At 46.7% G+C, this 20,947-nt stretch overlaps 1 protein-coding gene across 3 annotated transcripts; it reads left to right on the top strand.

The window, feature by feature from the left end:
- Positions 1-2,864: 2,864 nt before the first annotated feature.
- LOC142589766 (uncharacterized) lies at positions 2,865-19,092 on the top strand. Of its 3 annotated transcripts, none has more exons than XM_075701349.1 (8): positions 2,865-3,362; positions 4,296-4,581; positions 6,237-6,400; positions 8,437-8,640; positions 10,793-11,155; positions 13,189-13,512; positions 16,380-16,676; positions 17,902-19,091. In XM_075701349.1, exons 1-8 carry the CDS (start codon positions 3,081-3,083, stop codon positions 18,016-18,018), a joined length of 2,037 nt encoding a protein of 678 aa, XP_075557464.1. In that variant the 5' UTR covers positions 2,865-3,080; the 3' UTR covers positions 18,019-19,091. The 3 variants fall into 3 exon arrangements, with proteins under 3 accessions (XP_075557464.1, XP_075557463.1, XP_075557465.1); XM_075701348.1 differs by having other exon boundaries at positions 8,434-8,640; XM_075701350.1 differs by lacking the exon at positions 13,189-13,512 and having other exon boundaries at positions 8,434-8,640; positions 17,902-19,092.
- The last annotated feature ends 1,855 nt before the right edge of the window (positions 19,093-20,947 follow it).

Here is a 20,947-nt window from a genome sequence, read left to right as displayed (position 1 = left end):
ACCCAAAAGACCTTGCCTTTCTTTTACTTACTCTAGCTTTTCGACGTGAGATGCTCCAGGCAGTGTAGCCGGCAGTTCCCGCATGCGAGTGTTTCTAAATTATCGTTTGTTTTCCGAACAACATGATAACTTCTCGTAAAGTTCAATAACTTTCCTAATTTCTATCCAGTACCTGCTAACATACAGTCGAACACAGTTCCAATAGGCTTACGCTCAATAAGGTCGGTATGTCACAAAAATCAATATATCCAAACTCGCCTATACCAAACTTAGACAACCTTTTATGATGTCTCCGTTATGTACTGATTGCTTATCTCCCGTGGAGAAAAGAAACAAGGGAGGCGTCGATTAATTTCAAACATAACTGCGCGTCGTAGGCAGTAACTTTTTGCCTGCGCGTTATGGTATTTCTCGGCATCACTAATAATGGCATTCTCAATACGCAGTATTGCGTGGGCCTGCTGCAGTTTGCTTTCCTGTAAAACTCGGGCTGGCAATGGACACCGCGATTTCGATATATCCAATGTAGGTTTTGTTACGAAGCAGTTATTTTAACGTTTCGGTCACTAAGTGCCCAGGTTTTCTATAAAGAGTTTTTGTTGCCAGAGTTTCTTGCGTTTGGGTTCGACTGTATCAAATAAAGTCAACGTGAACATGGCTTTCGCTACATGATCGAGCCTTCCCATGTGTGTCGGGAAAAAATAGGATCGTCAACTTTTTTTTCTAAAGTACACAATAACAAAATACGAACGTCTTAACGCCGGTGAGAACGGTACTGATTACATTTCGTTATTGCATGTAGTCGCAATTTGATTCGACATGGGGCCCCTTTCTCATCTCATCTGCGAGATTTTCCTCAAGGTTATGCATGGGACGCAAAAGTAACGCATCAACATAGAGAGTTATGTTGTAGATATTGAAGTGTAACGACTTGAGATGCTTGTAATGGCACACGCCAAGATAACGCTCCGAAATCATACTTTTCGACGACATATGCCGTTTAGAGCGCGTTGTTTGCATCTGAAAGCACTCCAGGTAAGATTTGTGCTGCAAAATCGATAAACATCTGCTCAGGGTATTTCAAAAACCGTCCTGCCATAGCGATCGCTGCATGTGACAAGTTCACCTCTTCCATGCTTTTCAGCAGTGGCGATTTTTTCAATTGCATCGGCGTCTGCAAGTACACTTCACGTAAAATTGTCGATTGCGTTTTCTTACACAGAGTATTCGCAGAAGTTCTGCCATGAAATCCACATTTGTGGCCTTTGAGAATGCCGATAAACTCACTTGTTCCTCCCCCTGCTTACTTCTTAATGTTACTTAAGGTGCGAGAAATGTGTTCAAACTAATCTTTTGGCAGATAAAATTGGCACCTGTATGAATGAGTCTTATTCCATCAGTAGCTCCCTTCTCTGCAGTCGCAGTTCGCTCGAACCGAATCTTCAGCACAAACCTCAAATCGACGTCCTACATTTTTTTTCTAATTATGTCTACATGAAATGTCCGCATAGTTTCTTTTTTTTTTATCTATAACCAACGCCTGCATTCCAGTTTCGCATATACTCCACAGCCGCATATCGGAACCACAGCCCTGTGCCTCCTGGCTGCTAGCTCTACAGGTCGTTCCCATCTCCGGTGCTGCGACTTTCTTTTTTTTTTTTTTGGCAAGTGCAAGTGCTACATGGAGTGCGTTGAAGAAACGCACCTCCTGGCTTTAATAAGTGTGTTCAGGATAGCGAGACCTGCACAAACGAAGTTTTGCACTGCATCCCAAAACGCCGAAAGAGCCATAATCATGGGCTTCCTCGTGTTTACAAAAAACTGATAAAAACTGTCTGTTTATTATGACCTTACTCTGACCGTCGACTTGCACAAATGAACCACCCATCTGTGATGCTGGGATGGAACAGGCGCCACTCGTGTTTCGAACACAACCAAATGCGCATGCCGGCAAGAAACACCGAACTTTCTTGGCAGAGGCTTTAATTTCTTAAAAACGTGGAAAAGAGGGTTTAAACATGAGCGGAACTAACGAACATGTTCAAATCTATGTGAAGCAATGTTTTTGTAAAGCGGTTAATTTAATGTTTCCCAGCTAACGACGTTGCCTACAATAATTATTTACTTTCATTTTGTACAAGGTCTAATCTTATCTAATGTTCAGGCTTACCCACCACAAGGGTCCCAATGTTATTATCATGCAATTTTTATGTTTGTGCACTGCATCGTGCACAAACTATAACAAAATGCAAACTGTAGCTGCAAAATTTAAGTCTCTTTTGTGCTGCATTCACAGTTTGTCGGATGCATGACCAAATTGTTGTGAATAACCTCTGTATGCAGCACGCATGCAAAAAATGTGAGTTCCCAAATCAGTGCCGCCTTTTTGTAAATAAATATGTATTAAGTGTAAGTGTGCCTCCGTGACGAACATCAGCAATAGCAAAAGCGTATGTCAGGCTGCAGGACCTTTATTTATTGCTGTTCTTCAGTATAAGAAGTACACTGAACAACAAAAAACTGCCAATTACGGGAATAATGTCTCCTCAGATCCGCCAGACACTTGGCCAATACCCCCTGAGTCCGCACGTGCCACGGCCTTCAATGTTATCATCGTCATCATTTATCCCGAGACTATGTTTACAAAACATGAGTACAGCCCCTATACTATTGGCCAAAACAGGTGTCTGCCCGTTTAATATAACTATTATTTCGATTTCGGTTCAAAATTACTTCTTCGAAAATTTGATCATAGTCGAAAAAACACAACGTGTTATTACCGGAGCTGAAAAAAAGAAAAGAAGACGAGCTAGGGCCGCGTGACCTCGGCGCGAGCGCATCGCGTGATCGCTGCGTTTGATTCTGAGGGTCCAGCAGCTTCGAAGGAACGCTCCCTCGACGCTTCGCTCCTACACTCGGTCCGAATTCCAAGGAGACCAGTGTCGAAGAGTGTCGTGGAGAGACCGCGATTGCACTAGAGGTTTGGACAATCGGAAGACCCTGCATCCCTCGTCTCGCGGTGTTAGCCCTCACTCGGCGTTCGAGCATCGCGTCTCCCAGTGCTCGAACGCGCCTGCGTCATGACGGGGGTGTTCGGCGACGCGCTAGCCATGGCGCTGGTGGCCATCGGCGCCGTGCTCATCGCGCTCCTCATCTGGCTGCTGATGCGCAAGTACAACCGCGAGTACCCCAGGGAAGCCGAGCCGTCGAGGATAGCCACGCCGGCCAGTGCGAGTGCAGAGACGACGGTAACTGTGTTGGGCCCGTGTAAGAAACTGAACGAATACCCCAGCGTCAGCGGCCAGGAAATCAGCAAGCGAGCATCCGAGGAACTGGACGTGAGGCCGAAGGAAACCCCCGTGGTGAGTACGCAGCGCCCTCTAATAGAGGCGCATTACAGACTCGTACAACGTTCGCGCCCGTGAAAGGAATGCTGAGCCTTCACGCTAATATAGCATAACGCGCAGTCAACCGTAAAATTTTTGGGATCTCGGTATCTGAGAAATCAACGGATTCCCGAGCACTTTGTGATGCTATATACAGTGAAACTGCACAACACTACGTTGTTCGCTTTCTTGTACAGGCTGTGAATTCGAATATCGAAGTACGTTCCGACGCTTATGAGATATTTAGATTTCATGGTTGGAGGGCATTCGCGGTTGATCGCACAGTCGACGGTAACAGTTTTTCGGAGCCCAACTTTCATTAAAGTGCTTACTTTCCTCACTACCTGGCCCCAATTCCTGGAATTTATATGAGCAGTGCGATAATTCCGTTTACAGGTATCGACTGCACCATTCCATTTGAAGGAGAGGGCACACGCTTCAGCTTAACTTTATTTTTTATCAGGTGCCGTGCTCATAACTTTTGCGGTTGAGGGTCGCGTCTATGAAGAGTGGTAGTGCAACTTTGTTTGGAACCATAGGGATCTGTCAGGGCTAAAATGCATGATATTGACAGAATGGGAACAGCTCATTCCTTGGCTAGGTGCTGACGTGCGGTATAGTAAAGTGCCGCACTGCAAACTTAGCAGCCTAACGTGTGCGATCGTTCGCACTTTTTCTTCTGGTTAGCTTCAATTCGCTAGCACGTCATGTAGCATGTTTGTGGTTTAGGTATACTTGCCGTCATGTCTTCTATTGCGCAGCTTATTCACTGGAGATAGTTATTATGGACCATGTGCTGCGATTGTGGCCATAGATCGCGGTTTGTATTGTGTCTAGCAAGGACACGCGCATTCAACTACAAGATGTATGTAGAGAGCCTTGATGGTCTTGCTGGTTTCGTACTCCCAGGTTTCTCCCGGCGAAAAACTGGCGTCAGCAGAGAAACCAACGGGAAAGCCAATGGGGAAGACGACTGACAAGAAGGACAAGGCAGCGGACAAGCTCGCAGACAATCAAGTGGCAGACAAGGAAGGAGTCGAGGCGAAGGGACAAGGTCTTAGTGGCAAAAAGCGTGAGGGCCCACCTGCTAGCGTTGGATCTTTGGAGCAAAACAAAGAGCATCAGCACAAAGGCGAGCAGCACAAGAAGAAGTCCAAGAAGTCGGACCTGCGTTCGCCCACGATTGTAGACTCCGGTAGGCTTCTTTCAAATCAAAAAGTTTGAGAATTGTGTATCTGGGTTTTTTTTTTCATTTTGGCTTTCCCGTTAGCTTGAGCAGCTTGACTAATGCGGTCTTTGAGAGTACCACAGTATTTATCATGATTTATTTATTTATTTATTTATTTCAAGCCTAGCTTGTGTAATAGATTCTTCGTTCTACATTACAAATGCTGCGAAACGTTACTGAACGCCTTGTAGACATTACCGTTACGCTATCCTTCTCGATGACACATAAATTGAAGAAGATAGGTGTTAGCCAAGGATCGACCACGTTGGGCCAAATTGACAACGTTTGAGGATAAATTGAAGAAGATAGGTGTTGGCCAAGGATCGATCACGTTGGGCCAAATTGACAACGTTTGAGGGATATTAGAGCGTGAGAAAAGACAGGCGCTCATATACACCACATGCTTAATTGAAGTCAATGGGCAAACTGGAGAGAAAATCGTGTGCGATGCTACGACCCATTGCAACATCTGTTGTAATTGTCTTTACATTATTTTTTTCAATTTCTTGTTTAAGTGATCATTTAAATGCCAGCTTGCAAGGCAATATTCCATGTTAAAAATTCACTGCAGGCTGCCGTCGCCCTTTCCACGAGCATTATCGATGTCTTAAAGGCAAAAGTTTTTTTTTTTTCTTTACACATAGGCCAGCAAATGTTCGCACTCCCAGGCCTACATGGGCGAAATCCATATCAACATTCCTGTGCAGTACAGCGAATGTTAGAGTTAGTGCCCAGCCAATCAGTAATGATTTCCGGCTGCGCGTTTCAGCTCCAAGAATGGCCCCCCCAACCTAAGCTACTAATCCTTCGTTGACGCTACCCTGGAATGCTATTCATCTGTTCGTTTCTGGGTGGCTGTTGTGACCCACAGCTTACGCGGCGCTGGAGAAAATCAATACTGTGCAGTAAAATCTATTGAAGGACTAATATTCGACAAGGATGCATAAGTTCATGTAATCATCACTGCATGGATTTCAGGCGCTCACAATGCGAGTGAACACGGACCCGAATGCGCAAAACGACCTGCCGTCGCAACGGGTCCCTAAATAGTTCAGTTAAATGCGCCGCGGAAATTTATTTCCTCAGTGCAAAAGATACAGTGGCGGTTAAGCGGTAAATGTGAGAGAAACGCGTTAGCGTTACGTCGCAACACTTTGAACTGCCGCATGCATGATTTCGTTCGCCACACTGCAAAGTAGTTGTTCAGGTGCTCACTAAACACACATTCCCGCCTCTTCGACGAGCGAAGTGCAATTGACGGTGACCCGGAGTCAACTAACGTTAGTTGCAATATATATATATATATATATATATATATATATATATATGTATATATATATATATATATATGTATGTGTGTGTGTGTGTGTGTGTGTGTGTGTGTGTGTGTGTGTGTGTGTGTGTGTGTGTGTGTGTGTGTGTGTACATTCATGCATATGCGCACATACACATACATGCTCTTCTAAGCTCTCCCATCCCTTCTCTAACCCTACCCCGCGACCGGCGTCCTTTACTTCACACACCCACTTTTTCCCACTTTGATAACGCTAAGGCAATAATAAGACACATGCGCGGTTAGCAGAGACAATGACAATTTTGTGCCTGGTGCGTGCCTGGCGCAGGTTTCTCGAAGCACAAGAGCAAGCAGCCTAAGCGATCCAAACCACCTGCGACGCAGCCGGATGCTGCGAACGCGACCACGGACGCGGGAGCAGTTTCGCCGACATCGCCATCTGAAGGTGTCACACAAGAGCCTACCAGCGATACGACGTCGCCAGCATTACCGGTAAGGAGTCGCAAACGTGACGACGCAAATTAGGAGGCCTTGACTTTGGCCGTGTTTTTAGCCATTGCTAACGCAGTGCGGCGGAGGGAAGGGATGATCCCGTGTTCTCCAGGCCACCCCTACTTCAGCCGCACAGCAAGCAGACTTTAGCCACAGGTTTATGATCGGTGGCAACAGAAAGAAGCAGTGGCAAATACAGTGATGTAAATCTCAAAAAATATGCGTAACTTCGGTTGTCGAAACCTGCCATTATTATCGTGACATCAAAGCTAACAACATTCAGTATAGCCGGCTCTCGGTAATATGTTGTGTGGACAGTACGCGTTTATTGATTGACTGATTTGTTCATTCATTCATTGATACATTCTATATTTGCTCATACAACATAAAATCAATCTACGTAGTACTAGTAGGATGGTAGAAGTGATGTGGCCGCTGTCACTGCAACTGTCTGTCTGCCTTCCGTGTAGTTGGACTAGCCGCGGTCTAATGTGGGTAAAAAGAGCATTACGCGAATAATGGGCCGGGAAAGGGGATGCGGAAGAAGTAACTACGAAAAAGAGGAACATGGAATAAACACAAGGAGCCAGAGCTTCTACAGAATTTTCAGGTTGTCACCGAGTCAAGTGATTTTTCATGCCCATCTTGTGGCGCTTAGAGCAAACACAACATACTCACTGATGGATTACTCTGTCAGGATATATATACATATATATATATATATATATATATATATATATATATATATATATATATATATATATATATATATATATATATATATAGGTACTATATATATATATAGGTACTAGGGACGATAAAGCCCGGCGAAAGCAGGGCTTGTTCCATAGCATTTTGCTGCATGACAGCCGCGAATGCCGCAGTACGGCAACAATTTAACGACGATCGCATTGGCCAGTCAACCTTTGTACAATAAGTTTCAATCATTGAGTAGGATTACATTGCGTATAGACGGCTTAATGAATGCCTTACCTCTGTATCTCATCCTGGGCACGCAATATTCTAAGTGCATGTGGTGGCATGCTTTTCTTTTTCTTGTTTCAGCAATGTCACTGTCATGGTACATCAAATAACTAAAGGAAACTCTGAATGTGCATTTTTCTCTTTTTTTACTGAGCAGCTGTTATCTTTGCTACCGCTACTAACTGCAAGCGCATTAGAAACAAGTCAAGCAGCTGAAAACGATTGGTAAATGTTTTTGTAAATCAGTGCCTATAGCATTTTATTGCCCAGCACCTAGGTCGTGGGCTCAATTCCCCATCCGAGGCAATCCCCTTTTGAGGGGTCGGAATGCGAAAACGCTCACGTTGAGGCGTATTTTAGGGACCACCCGTGGGCTGAAAATAATCCAGGATCGCCGACTACGGCATCCTCGAATATGCCGTATGTTACCTTGGCACATTAAACCGGACACTTTGATTTTGAACATAATTTTTTTCAACGAGTCTAACTCAGACATACCAGCACAAACACTTCACTTCACATGATTTCCATGCACTGAACACTGCGGCGCCGCTTTACCTTCTCAGTGACTTGTAGTATAATCTCTACTTTCCTTTATTCCGATGCTCGATCTGCATATTTAAGACGATTTACCTGTTAAGTCAAGCGCTGCTATGGAAGGACGAACATATAATAGATAAATAGTTCAATATTGATTAATGGGGTTCAACGCCCCGAAGCAACTCTAGGGCTTTTAGGCGGCGCAGACATGAGCTCCGAAAAAATTTTTAACCTCCTGGCTATCGTTCAGCGGCATCTCAATCTAAGCGCATACATTTATAAAATATTATTTAGAGCCAATCGAAGTGCCGTCGCCGTCACCGGGATTGAACCCGCGATCTCAATCCCAACAACAGAACGCCATAGCCACTAAGTTACCGCGACCAATCGTACATAATACACTAGCATCACATTTACAAGTAGGCGACATGGCATGAAGCGCTGTCCTCTCAAGGACACTCAGTCGGGAGGGATTGAAGGCTAACGCACTTCCCCGCCGTTCGCAACAGCAGCAGCCGAGCCAGGCGGAAGCGCAAGCATCCCAGCCGGGCGCCAAGAGCCCGACTGTGGCCATAGTAGACCCCGGCGCGGCCTCGGACACCCACGACCTGGACGATTCGACCCTCCGGAAGCTGCGCAAGGAAGTGATAATGCGTCGCGCCTCGCACGTGTCTACACGCTCAGCGCGATCGCGTACTCTGGCTGAATCGCCCAAGGTGAGTGACTGACCTATTAGTTTGGCCACAACCATGAGCGGAGCGTTTCTTTTTTAACGTATACCTTCGCCGTCGTTCCGCCTCGTCTCGGCATGTTCGTTTCACATAAGTTGCATGCTAACCGCACTACAATTCTGACCGAAACGTGTGAAATACGTTCCGCGTGGTTGTTGACAATAAAAGCATACACGCTTACGTCACGTGCTCCATCCGCAAATAAGAGTACGACTTCAGCATGTCGGGTGAAAATCGTCGACCAAGCGATGCCGAAAAGGCGTTGAAAATACGTTCCACTGCGACTTAAACGTCATGAGAGTTGTCATGCCGAGCGTTGCATATCCTCCTCTGATCCTTGTACCTCGCTCGAGAACGCCAGATTTTCTTATTCTGAATGGAACCAGAAACCATATAGATACCCGTCCCTGTTAACCAAAATTATGGGGTTTTACGTGCCAAAACCGCTTTCCGATTATGAGGCACGCCGTAGCGGAGGACTCCGGAAATTTTGACCACCTGGGGTTCTTTAACATGCAGCTAAATCTAAGTACACGGTTGTTTTCGCATTTCGCCCCCATCGAAATGCGGCCGCCGTGGTTGGGGTCACCGCTCCTGTTTGAAGCCTCATAAGCAGTTTTGGGAAATCTTACACACTTAACGGTTTATCTTGTCCTCCAATGATGTTTGCCGTCGATCTTGTACGCATTTTCTTAGGCTATCACTCTGCAGCGAAATTTCGATCAGGCGCATCTATTATGCGTCGAGTTGCGTGTGGCGTTCTTCAGAGGAAAAGTATACTTGGCTAGCAGCGCTGCATATGAACAACGCAAGCTAGATTGATTGGAACTTGTTATTTGACGAAATAAATCCTAAATGGTTCGTCATAATGCAGACTACATTCTTCGTCACTACAAGTCGATTTCATAGTCACCGCTTTTGCAGAGAATCGCCATTATTTTGCGCCAAACCGCGAAATTCTCCTCGGCGATGATACACGTCTTTGAAGTACGGTGCGAATTCCCCCCCCCCCCCCCGCAGACTGCGTCGCAACCTAGGATACAGTGTGCACATAATGAATGGCTACACAATGTTATGCCTACATTTATACGCCTGGGTGCTGAAAAGCGGAGTCCACCAGAAGCCCGATTCTTTACCCGCGTGCCTGTTCCTGGTTCTCTGCTCAGGTGATCGTGTCGTTTCAGTAAGCAATGTGTTGTGTTTTCATTGTTCGCGAAAGTAGCAGTTCTAGACGCTGGATTTTTCTTGAGCTCGAGGAGAATATAAGGGCTTCCTGAATCAAACTGAGACGCCGGTTGTTTCCGGTGTCATGCAGGTCCTATTTGTCCAAGGCGCTGCGCTCTCAATTTGAGTTTCAGGAAAAGAAAAAGAATTGTGCCGAACGGGAAGCGGGGCGAAGTACCTATATATTCATAGATTCAAGAATCGGATTGACGAGCGAGATAGGCGCATCCCAAACGTTTCGGGCGAGAGACCACAGAAGGACGGTACCTCGGCCTATTAGATAATTATCGGGGCCGTCACGCCAAACTTCGCTCCGTTCGCAACGTCGTGCCGCACGAGAAAGATTGGCCGCGCCAGCCAACATATCGCGCAAAATGAAAACCCGCATAAATCTGCGCACAAACTTTGCATTAGGGAGCATCGTAACCACCGGTGAATTTTTCATCTTCATGTCGACTAGAACATCAGCTACCCTCATTTACTCTCATCCACACCCCTCTCTTGCTATCTCTTAGCATTATGCCTAACATTTTTCGTTCTATCGCGCTTTGAGAGACCCTTAACTTGTTTTCTATCTTCTTTACCTCCGAGTTTCGACCCCATATGTTAAGCACCGGTAGAATGCAATGCGCACTTTCTTTTAACGACCATGATAACCCCACAACCAGGATTCGGTAAAGCCTGCTGTATGCAGTCCAACCCACTTTAATATGCAAATTTTCTTCTGTTAAACAGGGTCCCCTGTAAGTAATTAACCTAGAGAAGCGTACGCCTGCACATACTCTAGAGGCTGGCTGGCAATCATGAATTCTTGTTCCCTCGCCAGGCTATGGAACACTTGTGTCTGTTTCTTCTGCATAATAATATTCTTAGAAAGAGAGAGAGAGAGAGAGCAAATAATTTGTCGGCGCAGGTGCCGGCCGAACTCGACATCTTTTCGGAAGAACGCTCGACCGCGAGCATAGCCGAGGCAGCGGCGGTGAGAGAGAAGCAATCGCACTCCGGGCACAAGCACGAGCGCAAACGCAAGTCGTCGCCTCCGCGGCAAGCCTCGGGCGTCCCCGCCGACGTGGTGCTCTCGGGGCCCACGTCCGAGTGCACGTCGCCCCCACCGGGACCCGAATCGCCGCCTGGGACGAGCGCCGGCGCGGCCCCCGCTTCGCAGGCCCGTGACTTGGACGAATCGACCCTCGTGGAGCTGCGCCGGGACATCTCCGTGCGCCGTGCATCCCACGTGTCTCAGCACTCCCTGAGACCCGCACCGCGGGTGGCCAAGGTACGCAACGCAAGACAAGGGAGGCGGCACCTATTGACCCCTTAAAGAAGTTATATCGGTGGTTGTATAGGGTAACAAACCGGACGTGCGTCAGGTTGGCCTCCCATACCTTTCCTTCCTTCCTTTTCGTCCTGCTCCTCCTAGATAGGGGGCGTCCAAACGGCACCGAGGGATCTTTTCACGCGCTAGGTGGCGTCTGTCGACTGCGCCACATTTGTCGGCCACCGTTGGATTGCAGGTCGGCGGCACTCTCTGATTGGCTCAAACCGCCAAGATGGCGGAAGTTGAGAACGTGGCGGAATTAAGCAATGTGGAGAACAGTACCACGGGCTCCCACGCAAAGTTCGAACTGAAAGCACCTATAGCACATGTACCGATTCTGGCCAGCATTGATCGAAGCTACTCGAAGGCTTCATATGACACCTTGCAGTTGAATAATCGAAGCACATTTAGGAACGTGGTTAGGCTATGACCATGCATTTTTGATGCAAGGTGGAGACACATATCTCCAAACTCATCTTTTTAAGCATTCCGCGGTATAGAAATCTTCAAGTGCTGGTATTCATAGAGCTGAATATTATTTAAAGTAGTAGGTTCGCTACAGTGAGCGTTTTTTTTCATTTTTTGCGCCAACATTAATTGTTCAAGTAGTCCCTTGCGAGTTAACACCGCAGATCCACTTACTATTCATGCACTGTCCATAAAACGCAAGGCTTCGGACAGGGTTAATGTGTCCCCAGCTATCGCTGAATTAATATTGCGACAGTATACCGGAACATTCTCGATGGGTTCCTACGCCGTTTGCACACGCTATCCTCGAATATGCAAATGAGCGTGCATGTGCGACTGGAGTCGACTTCACGCCAACAGCAAAAACAAAATCAGGAAATCAAATGTATTTTTAACACGTTGTGTGTGCGAAGCTAAGAAAAAACACACAACGTGGATTACTTTATGCAAATAAAAACCTCATTACGATCTTTTGCATGCAAGTGCACTTCCCACCCAACTTTCAAAATGCTACACCTTGTTTGGCCGCCAAAGTAGTCTGGATAGCCTTGGGTTATGCTGTCTTAGCGAAGTTCTTTTCTGTGCTGACTTCGTCAGAATTGGAACCGTATTATATTTAGGATAGTCGGTGTCCGTTACGCTGTCGATTTGGTCATCTTTGGCAAGTATTTAAACTCATTTTTGGAATAGACAAACAGTATAAAACAAAAGCTCCTGTGCGAGGTGTTGCTCAGAGCGGTGTTGTACAGAATTTAATGAAGCAGTGCAAAGGCTTTCCGTATTTACCAAGTGTTTTCCGTCTCTGTAACGCACTGACGCAGTACGACAACGTGGCTTTCCGTGGCAACCAAAATCCATCAACGCCTTGTTGTATGCAGAACATCAAACGCAACAACTCTTGGAGGCTACGATTATGTTGCATTGTGCTTGCCAGGGCTTGCCGATCGAGCTGTGATATTCTTTTGTTCTTTTCTTTTTTTTTTGCGCGACCGGTTGCAGATTGTAAAGGAAGTTTGGTCAATGCATCAGATTTTTTGTCGCCTGAATTATGCTCAGGCACGAGCGAGAAATCAGGTGGCTTGTAGCGTGCCAAATTTTCAGCATCTGAGTAATAGAGCATCTAGAATATGCAAAAAGGGCATTCATTCCATTTCTTAACGAAGACCATTCTGGTTGTTAAGACACTAGGACACAGTGAGGATACCTTGCAGTATTTCTTGGTGCAGCTATAGGCCTCAGGACGTAGGTCTCTCTAGGCTCTCGCCTGCACGTGTTAGAACATTTCGTAATGATGCGACAGCTCTACCGCTTAACTGCTCATTGAAGAACTGTAGCCGAGCGTGGAACTATACTGGTTGTTCCACGTTATAGTTACACAGAGAAAAGGCTAACTCAAGGCGCAAGCAGACAAACAGTGCTCTTTCTGGGCCGTTAGTCTGTTGTTCCATCCATGCGCTGTTTATTCGTCCAAGTCCCCTGAAGCGTCTGATTATTGCCTCGCCGCCGCACTTTAATTCGCACAGGTGCCGAGCGATCTCGACATCTTCTCGGAGGAACACATTTCGGCGAGTGTCCTCGAGACCAGTTCGCCACCGGAGAAGTCGAAGACGGGCGGCGAGCACAAGCACAAGCATAAGCACAAGCACAAGCCGGCCACTTCGACGTCGCGCCCGCAAGAGACTTCCGGTCCTCGGGGGGCCGAAACAGGGACCACCGCCGCGAGTGCTGCTTCACCGACTGGTGACTTGGACGAGTCGACTGTGGACCAGCTACGGCGGGACATCTTCAAGCGCCGCGCCTCACACGTGTCTGTGCGCTCCCTACGTCACGTGGCCGATGCGGCCAAGGTGCGTCCGTGCGCTCGTGTTCATTCCTGTGAAACCTCTTGTAACACTCGACTGAGTTTCTGTGTATCCTACGTATAAACTATGCGTTAGCTACGCACCCGTTGCAGTGAGCGACGCAGACTGACAGGTGCCACGTTATACGCCAAAGGAAAGAAGTCAAGATAAAGTAAGGAGTTGCACTGCGAAGACTCCAGATCGTCATTTTTACCCCAAAAATAATTGTTTCGGAAGTGAGATCACAATGTCAATGACGAAGGCCACTGCTGTGAAAAACGCAGTAGCAATTCTGATGTGACAACTACGCTTAATTTAGTGAATTGTAATCGACCGACGATAATAGAAACCTTAATTCCACTGCGCTTTGGCACTACAAAAGAAAAGATACATTGGCCAGTTTTAAAGGATTTTTTCTTCCGAAAAAAATATTGATGTCTAACTATACATATTGCTTTGGCGATTCATTGGCCATGAGGCACCATCTTTCCGCGAGTGTCGGACTAAATCAGCGCACGGGGAGCGTCGCCTCAAATTTCCGGCACATGTTACTACCTGCATACCCGACCCCATTCAGGAAGACGAAGCACTTCATCCTGTCCGCTCTCTTCGTTCTCGTCTTTGTGCGCTTTTACAGTTTCAAGATGCAAGTAAACCAACTGGCCCAGTTATCCATTCTGTTACAACAAGGACAATTTCAGTACACCTCTGCTGTGGCGTTATCTGCAATGGTCGCTTCAAATAGGTTATTTCTAGGACAAAAAACAAGGGTATGTTCGTGGAAACGTTGACATACGTACAATATTAAAACTTCCAGTGTTCATTCAAACATGGAAAGACCGGATAAACATAGAAGCACGACTATAATGTGGTTTAGTTGGGATCAAGAAAAGAAAGTTTTATTGGTCCTGAAGTATAGCACGTTGAAGAAACGGCGGTTCACGTGTTAGCATAACATGATTGGCACTAAGAGAAAACAACGGAGTCAACGTTAGCTGGCTGAGATAAGGGTAATCGAAAGTTTCAGGGAGATTCGTTTGTATAGTCTTTTTGGTCGATTAGTTGTTGACGTACTGGAATAACATCCGTGCTCAGTGGCTCCTGTCAGAAGGACGGTGTCCGTGGTCATACCTGATAACCTTCAGATTGTTATCAGTTCTCACAGTTGGACGTGGTTCTCCAGGCGCGGTAGCTCTGCAACTTACGGCCTCGTACAGCAGAGCACGCGAAGGGCAGGTTCATGAAGGCGGGTGCGCCTCACTTTCGTGGGGACGGAATGCGAAAGCGTTCGTGTACCACGCACTGGTAGCGTGTCAAAACAGCCTCAGGTGGCCTAGATTATTCCAGCGCTATACACTTTTGCGTCACTCACAAGCTTCTGGGGAGTTTTGGAACGTTGAAACTCACAATTTAAATTATTCTAAAGGTGGCCCTCCAGCTACCAAGTGAAGCTTCCTTCCATTTTCCCACTATGCAAGTTCATGAGATCATGCCCACTTCTGTGCACATATCTTCCAGCTTTCTTATACGAAATTTAAGTGTTTGCAGACAAAAAATATATTTTTACTACCGAAGCAGCTCATGACTAGGGCTCCCGCTGATTCAGCCTTACAGTAAAAAACAGAATACTTTATGCTTCCCAACCTCCACATCCGAATTTCGCGTATGATAAATAAGAACACATGATTTTTTTATGAGATTCTCTTAATATTCGAATGCGACTATTGGATATGAGGGTTACGCTGGATGTTATTTGTATATAGCTTGTTTTTCGTTCTTGTTTTCGATAGGGTAGGGTCGAAAGGACACACCATGGCTCCACATGGCATCAGCCTGGCTGCCTTCTTCAGGGGAAATACTTAGCATTTTCTTCACCATCCGCCAAGTTTACAGGCACGGGATGGTGTTGTAGGCTTCAGCTTCCCGTCACCTCACGTTACGTTGGCATCAACGTCTCCATGTTATCGGGGAGGGGGGGGGTGCTCTTAATACTGCTTGTCGATATCGATAGATGAATGACTAGCCAACAACGCAAAGCCTGGGCTATGATCAGTGGCTTTGGACTTTCCTGGCTCCAGGCAGTGTACGATGTTCTTCGTTCATGGCAGCACACCGTTCGAAATTATTTAAACATACATTGACGCGTGCAAACGACCGACTTGTCATGAGGCTAAAATAAGGAGGTGTCGAACTCAACAACAATAGATGGCGCCAAGATCGTACGCCTAGTCGATGACTAGAGCTCTCTCGCCTTAACGGAACGCAATGATCTAGTTGTTTTTCCGCTGTGTAGGCTTCGGAAGTGACTACAGGCGCCGAAGTCGTGTATTGACTGTGTTGTTTTGAACAGCGCCTGTGGACGCTCATAAACGTACGAATCCGTCGAAGCATTTCTGCTAGTCTTTCTCGATTCCTGACCAGTCACTCGGTGATCATCCATGATCTCAGTGCCACCTGATAAAACTCAAAAGTGTCGCTTCCTTTTTTCCCATTCTGAGGGCAGCATTCCTCTCGCCGTGTTTCAGGCAACCCCTCATGTATCGGTCGTGATAAAGCGAGACATGCACGCCTAAGATCCCAACGGACAGAGTTGGTACGTTGGGCTCTTAGAGGAAGCATCAGGCAGACTGTTTATAGAACCTATTGCATAAATGTTTTCAGAGGCCAGGAAACGAGCAGGAAATGTTGCGACCATGCCAGTCGCCCTGACCCGCACCGTTACCGACCCGGCCCTGATTACTTACGCACCCCTCTCTTTGTGACTAGATGCACGGTGTTTTTGTAGCACTCACCAGCCTCAGCTTCAGCGGTCACCTGCCGTTTGGCTGATAAATGAAAAAAAAACTTGATTTTTTTTTTCTCTCTGTGGCCAGGTTCCGGCCAAGCTCGACATCTTTTCGGAGCAGCACTCGTCGGAAAGCAACGCCGCAGCCGGTTCGCCAGGCAATGCGGACGCCAACCCTAAGTCCGACGGCATCAGGGTCAAGCTGTTGCCAGTTTGTACCATCGTCGACGCCTCCGGCGCCGGTCCCGCGTCAGAGACCGGCGATCTGGACGAACAGACTGTGCAGCAGCTCCGGCAGGACCTGATGAAGCGCCGTGCCTCGCACGTGTCCACGCACTCGGTGCGTTCACTCCGTGCGCCGCCGAAGGGATCTGCCTCGCCGAATGTAAGAAATTTCTTCGAAACTGCAATTAAGCGCGAGACTCCCTTCCTTGAATTTGCCCGACCGAAAAGGTGCCTAGAGAGAAATGACGATTTTTTTTCTTCTTTGTTTTTTTTTTCTGGTGACATTTTGCTCTTAATGGCCTGGGTATTACAGAGGACAGCGCGCTCTGCTGCGTTTAGGAAACCGCTTCAACTTCTCTCCAAACGGGATCATAGCGGCCGCGACAGATTTGGTAATGGCGAAGCGTCAGCTTTTTTGCCGTTGGTGGTTGGCCCGTCAGGGGTGGTTAGATCACAGAGCTGCTGTGGATTTGACCTTGACTTCGATCCCACCATCTCGCACCTAATTCACTTTTCTGCCTTTTTTTGTTATTTGGCCTTTTCGGCATGACAGCAGTTAACAGCTATGGTCAGAAAACTCCGGGACGGTTCGAAAAGAAAGCTTCGCTTGAAGACTGTTCTCGTGAGGGTGATTACAGGGAATATTGCGCTACAGAAATAATAAAACACTAACTTGTTCCGTGTGCCAAAAAAGGAATCGCGCGTAACGTTATTTGTAAAGTATTTAAGACTTCCAAAACACGCTTGTAGTTCAATGGCATGCAACGCACAAGTACTCAACGATTGTAGACTAAGAGTTTTGATTTTCCAGAGTTGGAGGAATAGAATTGTTCAGTTTAGCCACTGCGGGAGTGGGAATGGTCGAACTCTCTCACCATTCCTAGGAGTTCAAAGAGGAGAGTGAAATTAACGGGGAATTTCCACTCTCTCCTTAAAAGACTGGGAATGGAGTGGAGGGTCCCCCATTCCGCCACTCTGCTCGCGATGACGTCATCGAGATAAGGCGAGGAGCGATGAAAGCAAAGCGTGCGCCTGACGCACGTGCGCTGCATGACGTCATCGCGATCACGTGTACAATGTGTGTATATAGTTACTGTCAAGTATATATATATATATATATATATATATATATATATATATATATATATATATATATATATATATATATATATATATATATGATCAGCCCACCCATATCTTAACGTAACCAGATATGTGCGCAGTTAGTCGGTTGGTTCGGCGATAACTTAAGTTTGCCGTGTATCACGAGATAGCATAGAGGCAGGCAGCGGGGCCACGCATGAAAGCTGTCGCTAGCTTTGGCAATTATCTACGATGTCTTATGGCCCAATATCTTCTCTTTTTTTTGCTTTTTGCTTTGCTAGGTGCCAACTGACCTTGACATCTTCTCGGAGCAACACTCGTCGATCGGCCCCAGTGACGATCCAAAGCTGAAGAAAAAAAATGAGGCGATTTTTTCCGAGCAGCCGTCGCCGGAGTGACCACCACGGCCTCATTTCGTCCGCCCCTGCAGCGTTGTGCTCGCGTTTCGATCGGTGCATTTTCCGGGACGCCTGAGGAGCAAGCACGCGGCGTCCAAAGCGTTTTTCTTTTTTCCTTCTACGCTTTCGCAATGCGATTTTATGTAGTCTTCACGTCTTCACTGCAGCCGATGGAAGCCGAGTTGATCGTCGCTACTATCGGAATTTGCTATTTGCGGCGATCTCGACCGTATGCTTTACTATGGCACCAGACAGGCAGACTGAGCTGTCGTTCAATTTGCGATTCCCCTGGAATCGTTACTTCCGCAGCCGTTCAATGACCACCGCCGGCTTACTTTACCCAAATACAATAAAACGTACTTGAAATGTGAAAATTGTGGTTACGCGCTTGATTACGGCCACCGTAACGGGCTCAGTAAAAGCGCTTGTCATTGTGCAGGTTAATTGTATGGCCTGCGTAGTCTACATCACGTCTACTGTGTTCTTGCGCTATATTCAGTAACTTGATTCCGGCACCTGTTTTTGATGCAACAATAAACGGCATGCCTGCCTCATTCCCCGTGTGTGGCTGTGGACAAAACGATTCAACGATTCTTATTGTGCCTAGTGCGTGAAAAAATAGCTTGACGTACATTCTTCTCGGAGTTAAAAAGCATAACTGCTCGTCTTTTCCTTCAAGTATATTTGCTTATTCTTGGCATGGTGTTCCTTTGTTTTTGTTTTATTTTCTGGTTGCACTGTTCAGTATACTTAGGTGCAGCAGGAGAACAAACATCATTTGGTAAAAAAAATGAAAACGCAATCGGGATTCTTTCTCGCGCCTTCGAGAGGAGTGGGGACTCCCTGCTACCTGAGCAACCTCCCGGGCCCACCACCTGGTATATTCATGCCCGTGAGCAATAGCTTTCCGCATGCCTTCAGACAACTCTGGTCGTCCAGTATACAGAGAGCAGTAAGTAAGCCGTAGTCGCCATCGCATCGCGAGAAACTTAATGGGTTGGTTCCATGCAGCGTCAAGCTCGTGTTCTACTACTACACGGAATTTTATGAGTTCCTCTCGTCGGAAGCCTACGAAAGCTCATGAACAAATCTAATTTATAGGCTAGTATACCTTGAAGCTGTGCTGGCAATTGCGTTTAATGTTTTATCTTGTGCCTTAACGGCATAGGCGGCGCATGAGCCAGCAATTGAACTTTTTAGTTGTCTTGATATGGGGTTCGAAATGTTTCTACTTAGCAATAAATGCTCCATTTGCACATGCGGTCCACAGACGCAGCAAGCCGAAAAGCAGTGTCAATTTCCTTGTTAGGCGGAGAAGAATGGTTGCATATGCTAAAGACCACCTGCTAAGCAGTATGTATGTACGTATGAAGAACTTTGTTTAGGTCCTGAGGGATCAGTCTGGGACTGATGCGGGCCGCTCCCACGTCGGTACAGAGAGGCCGAACCCCTCTGCCGTCACACGGGCCCTCTGGACAGCCCTGAGTTGGTCCGCCAGCACTTCAGCACGGGCTCTGTTGGAGTCGGGCTAGATACGAAGAGTGCTAGATACTGAATTTATTTTATTTCACGCAGGTGAACAATAACCGAAAATCCTGTTCTCTGCCCCAGAAAACGAAACATTCTGAAAATGCTAAGCAGTAGAATGCGCGCGATAACCTATTCTATTTTTCTTTTCGTGGATGCGCACTCGCCATGAGACATTATTTCGAGTCATCTATTTTAGTAACATTAGCGAGAACAGGGTGAGGTGGCGATCTTGGCACGAATGCAGTGATGGCTTTGTCGATCAATAACTTTCGATTTTATACGTTTGATTTTCTCGCAATTTTCCTATTCAAACGTGCTGCCCACCTCCGAGGTTGCATAAGCAATAGTAACAAATATTTTCGCTCTGCGTGATGGTTTATTATTCAAAATATGGTATGTAATGTAGTGTAGTAGCAGAAAGACTGTTATATACCGAAACCGGACGGGCTCCTACCCCAGTTCACGGGATGCAATACGGGGGTGGAAAACGAAGTTTGTCCGGCAGGATGGTGCCCCTATTCCGAGGCCCCCCTGGCACAAGCCATCCGCTCAGCTCGTCTAATCAGCCGTAGCTGATCTTCCAGGGTCGGGCCTCCCATTCGTTCCCCGTGCCATTTGTTTCGTATTCTTCTCCCTGTTCTGCACATGCCCACGTGATGTGAAAGAGTGTTGGTGTTGATCCACTCCACAGGCACATGTCTCTATATGCCGTGGAGTGGAATGGAAGGGAAGGGAAATTTTATTTTTTGCTTGCACTATACAGAATCTGGTGCACAGTCTAAGTCTGTCGGTTATGCAACGCATGAAACACCGATATTATAACACAAATCTCTGCTCTTCCATTTCAACAAATACCTCTTTTCAAAGGAGAGCTTGTGTGCCAGAGCCTACTTTCTGTTGCCTTGGGAAAGGTACGCAGTACCGCACCAGTGATCTAGTGGGCAGCAATACACTTCGTACTGGCCTGAACATAAAGGCGTTTAGTGTTCCTCATGTGGGCGCCAGCCACCGAGAACGTCCCCTCTGCAGTAAACTCAGTATTCAAAGCGTCCGGCAAGTTGTTGCATTTAATTGACTGATGCCGGGCTCTGTTGGAGTCGGGCAGTACGAAGAGTGTTAGATACTGAATTTATTTTATTTCACGCAGGTGAACAATAACCGTAAATCCTGTTCTCTGCTCCAGAAAACGAAACATTCTGAAAATGCAAACCTCGAAAAAAAATAAAGACAATGAAGAGATATGTTAATTTAGCATGTTTTTGGCTGGAATCTCAATGACTGGCAAGAAATATAGGGAATTCTAATCTAAAGAAAGTGGCATACACAACCACAGTCGAGGACGGCAGAAGACTAGGTGGGGCGATGAAATCGAGGAATTCGCAGGCGCAACTTGGAATTG

The sequence above is a fragment of the Dermacentor variabilis genome, chromosome 8, assembly GCF_050947875.1.
Source record: "Dermacentor variabilis isolate Ectoservices chromosome 8, ASM5094787v1, whole genome shotgun sequence".
Classification (NCBI taxonomy): Eukaryota; Metazoa; Arthropoda; class Arachnida; order Ixodida; family Ixodidae; genus Dermacentor; species Dermacentor variabilis.
Note: the sequence above shows the minus strand (reverse complement) of the source record. Positions and strands in the feature narration are given on the sequence as shown.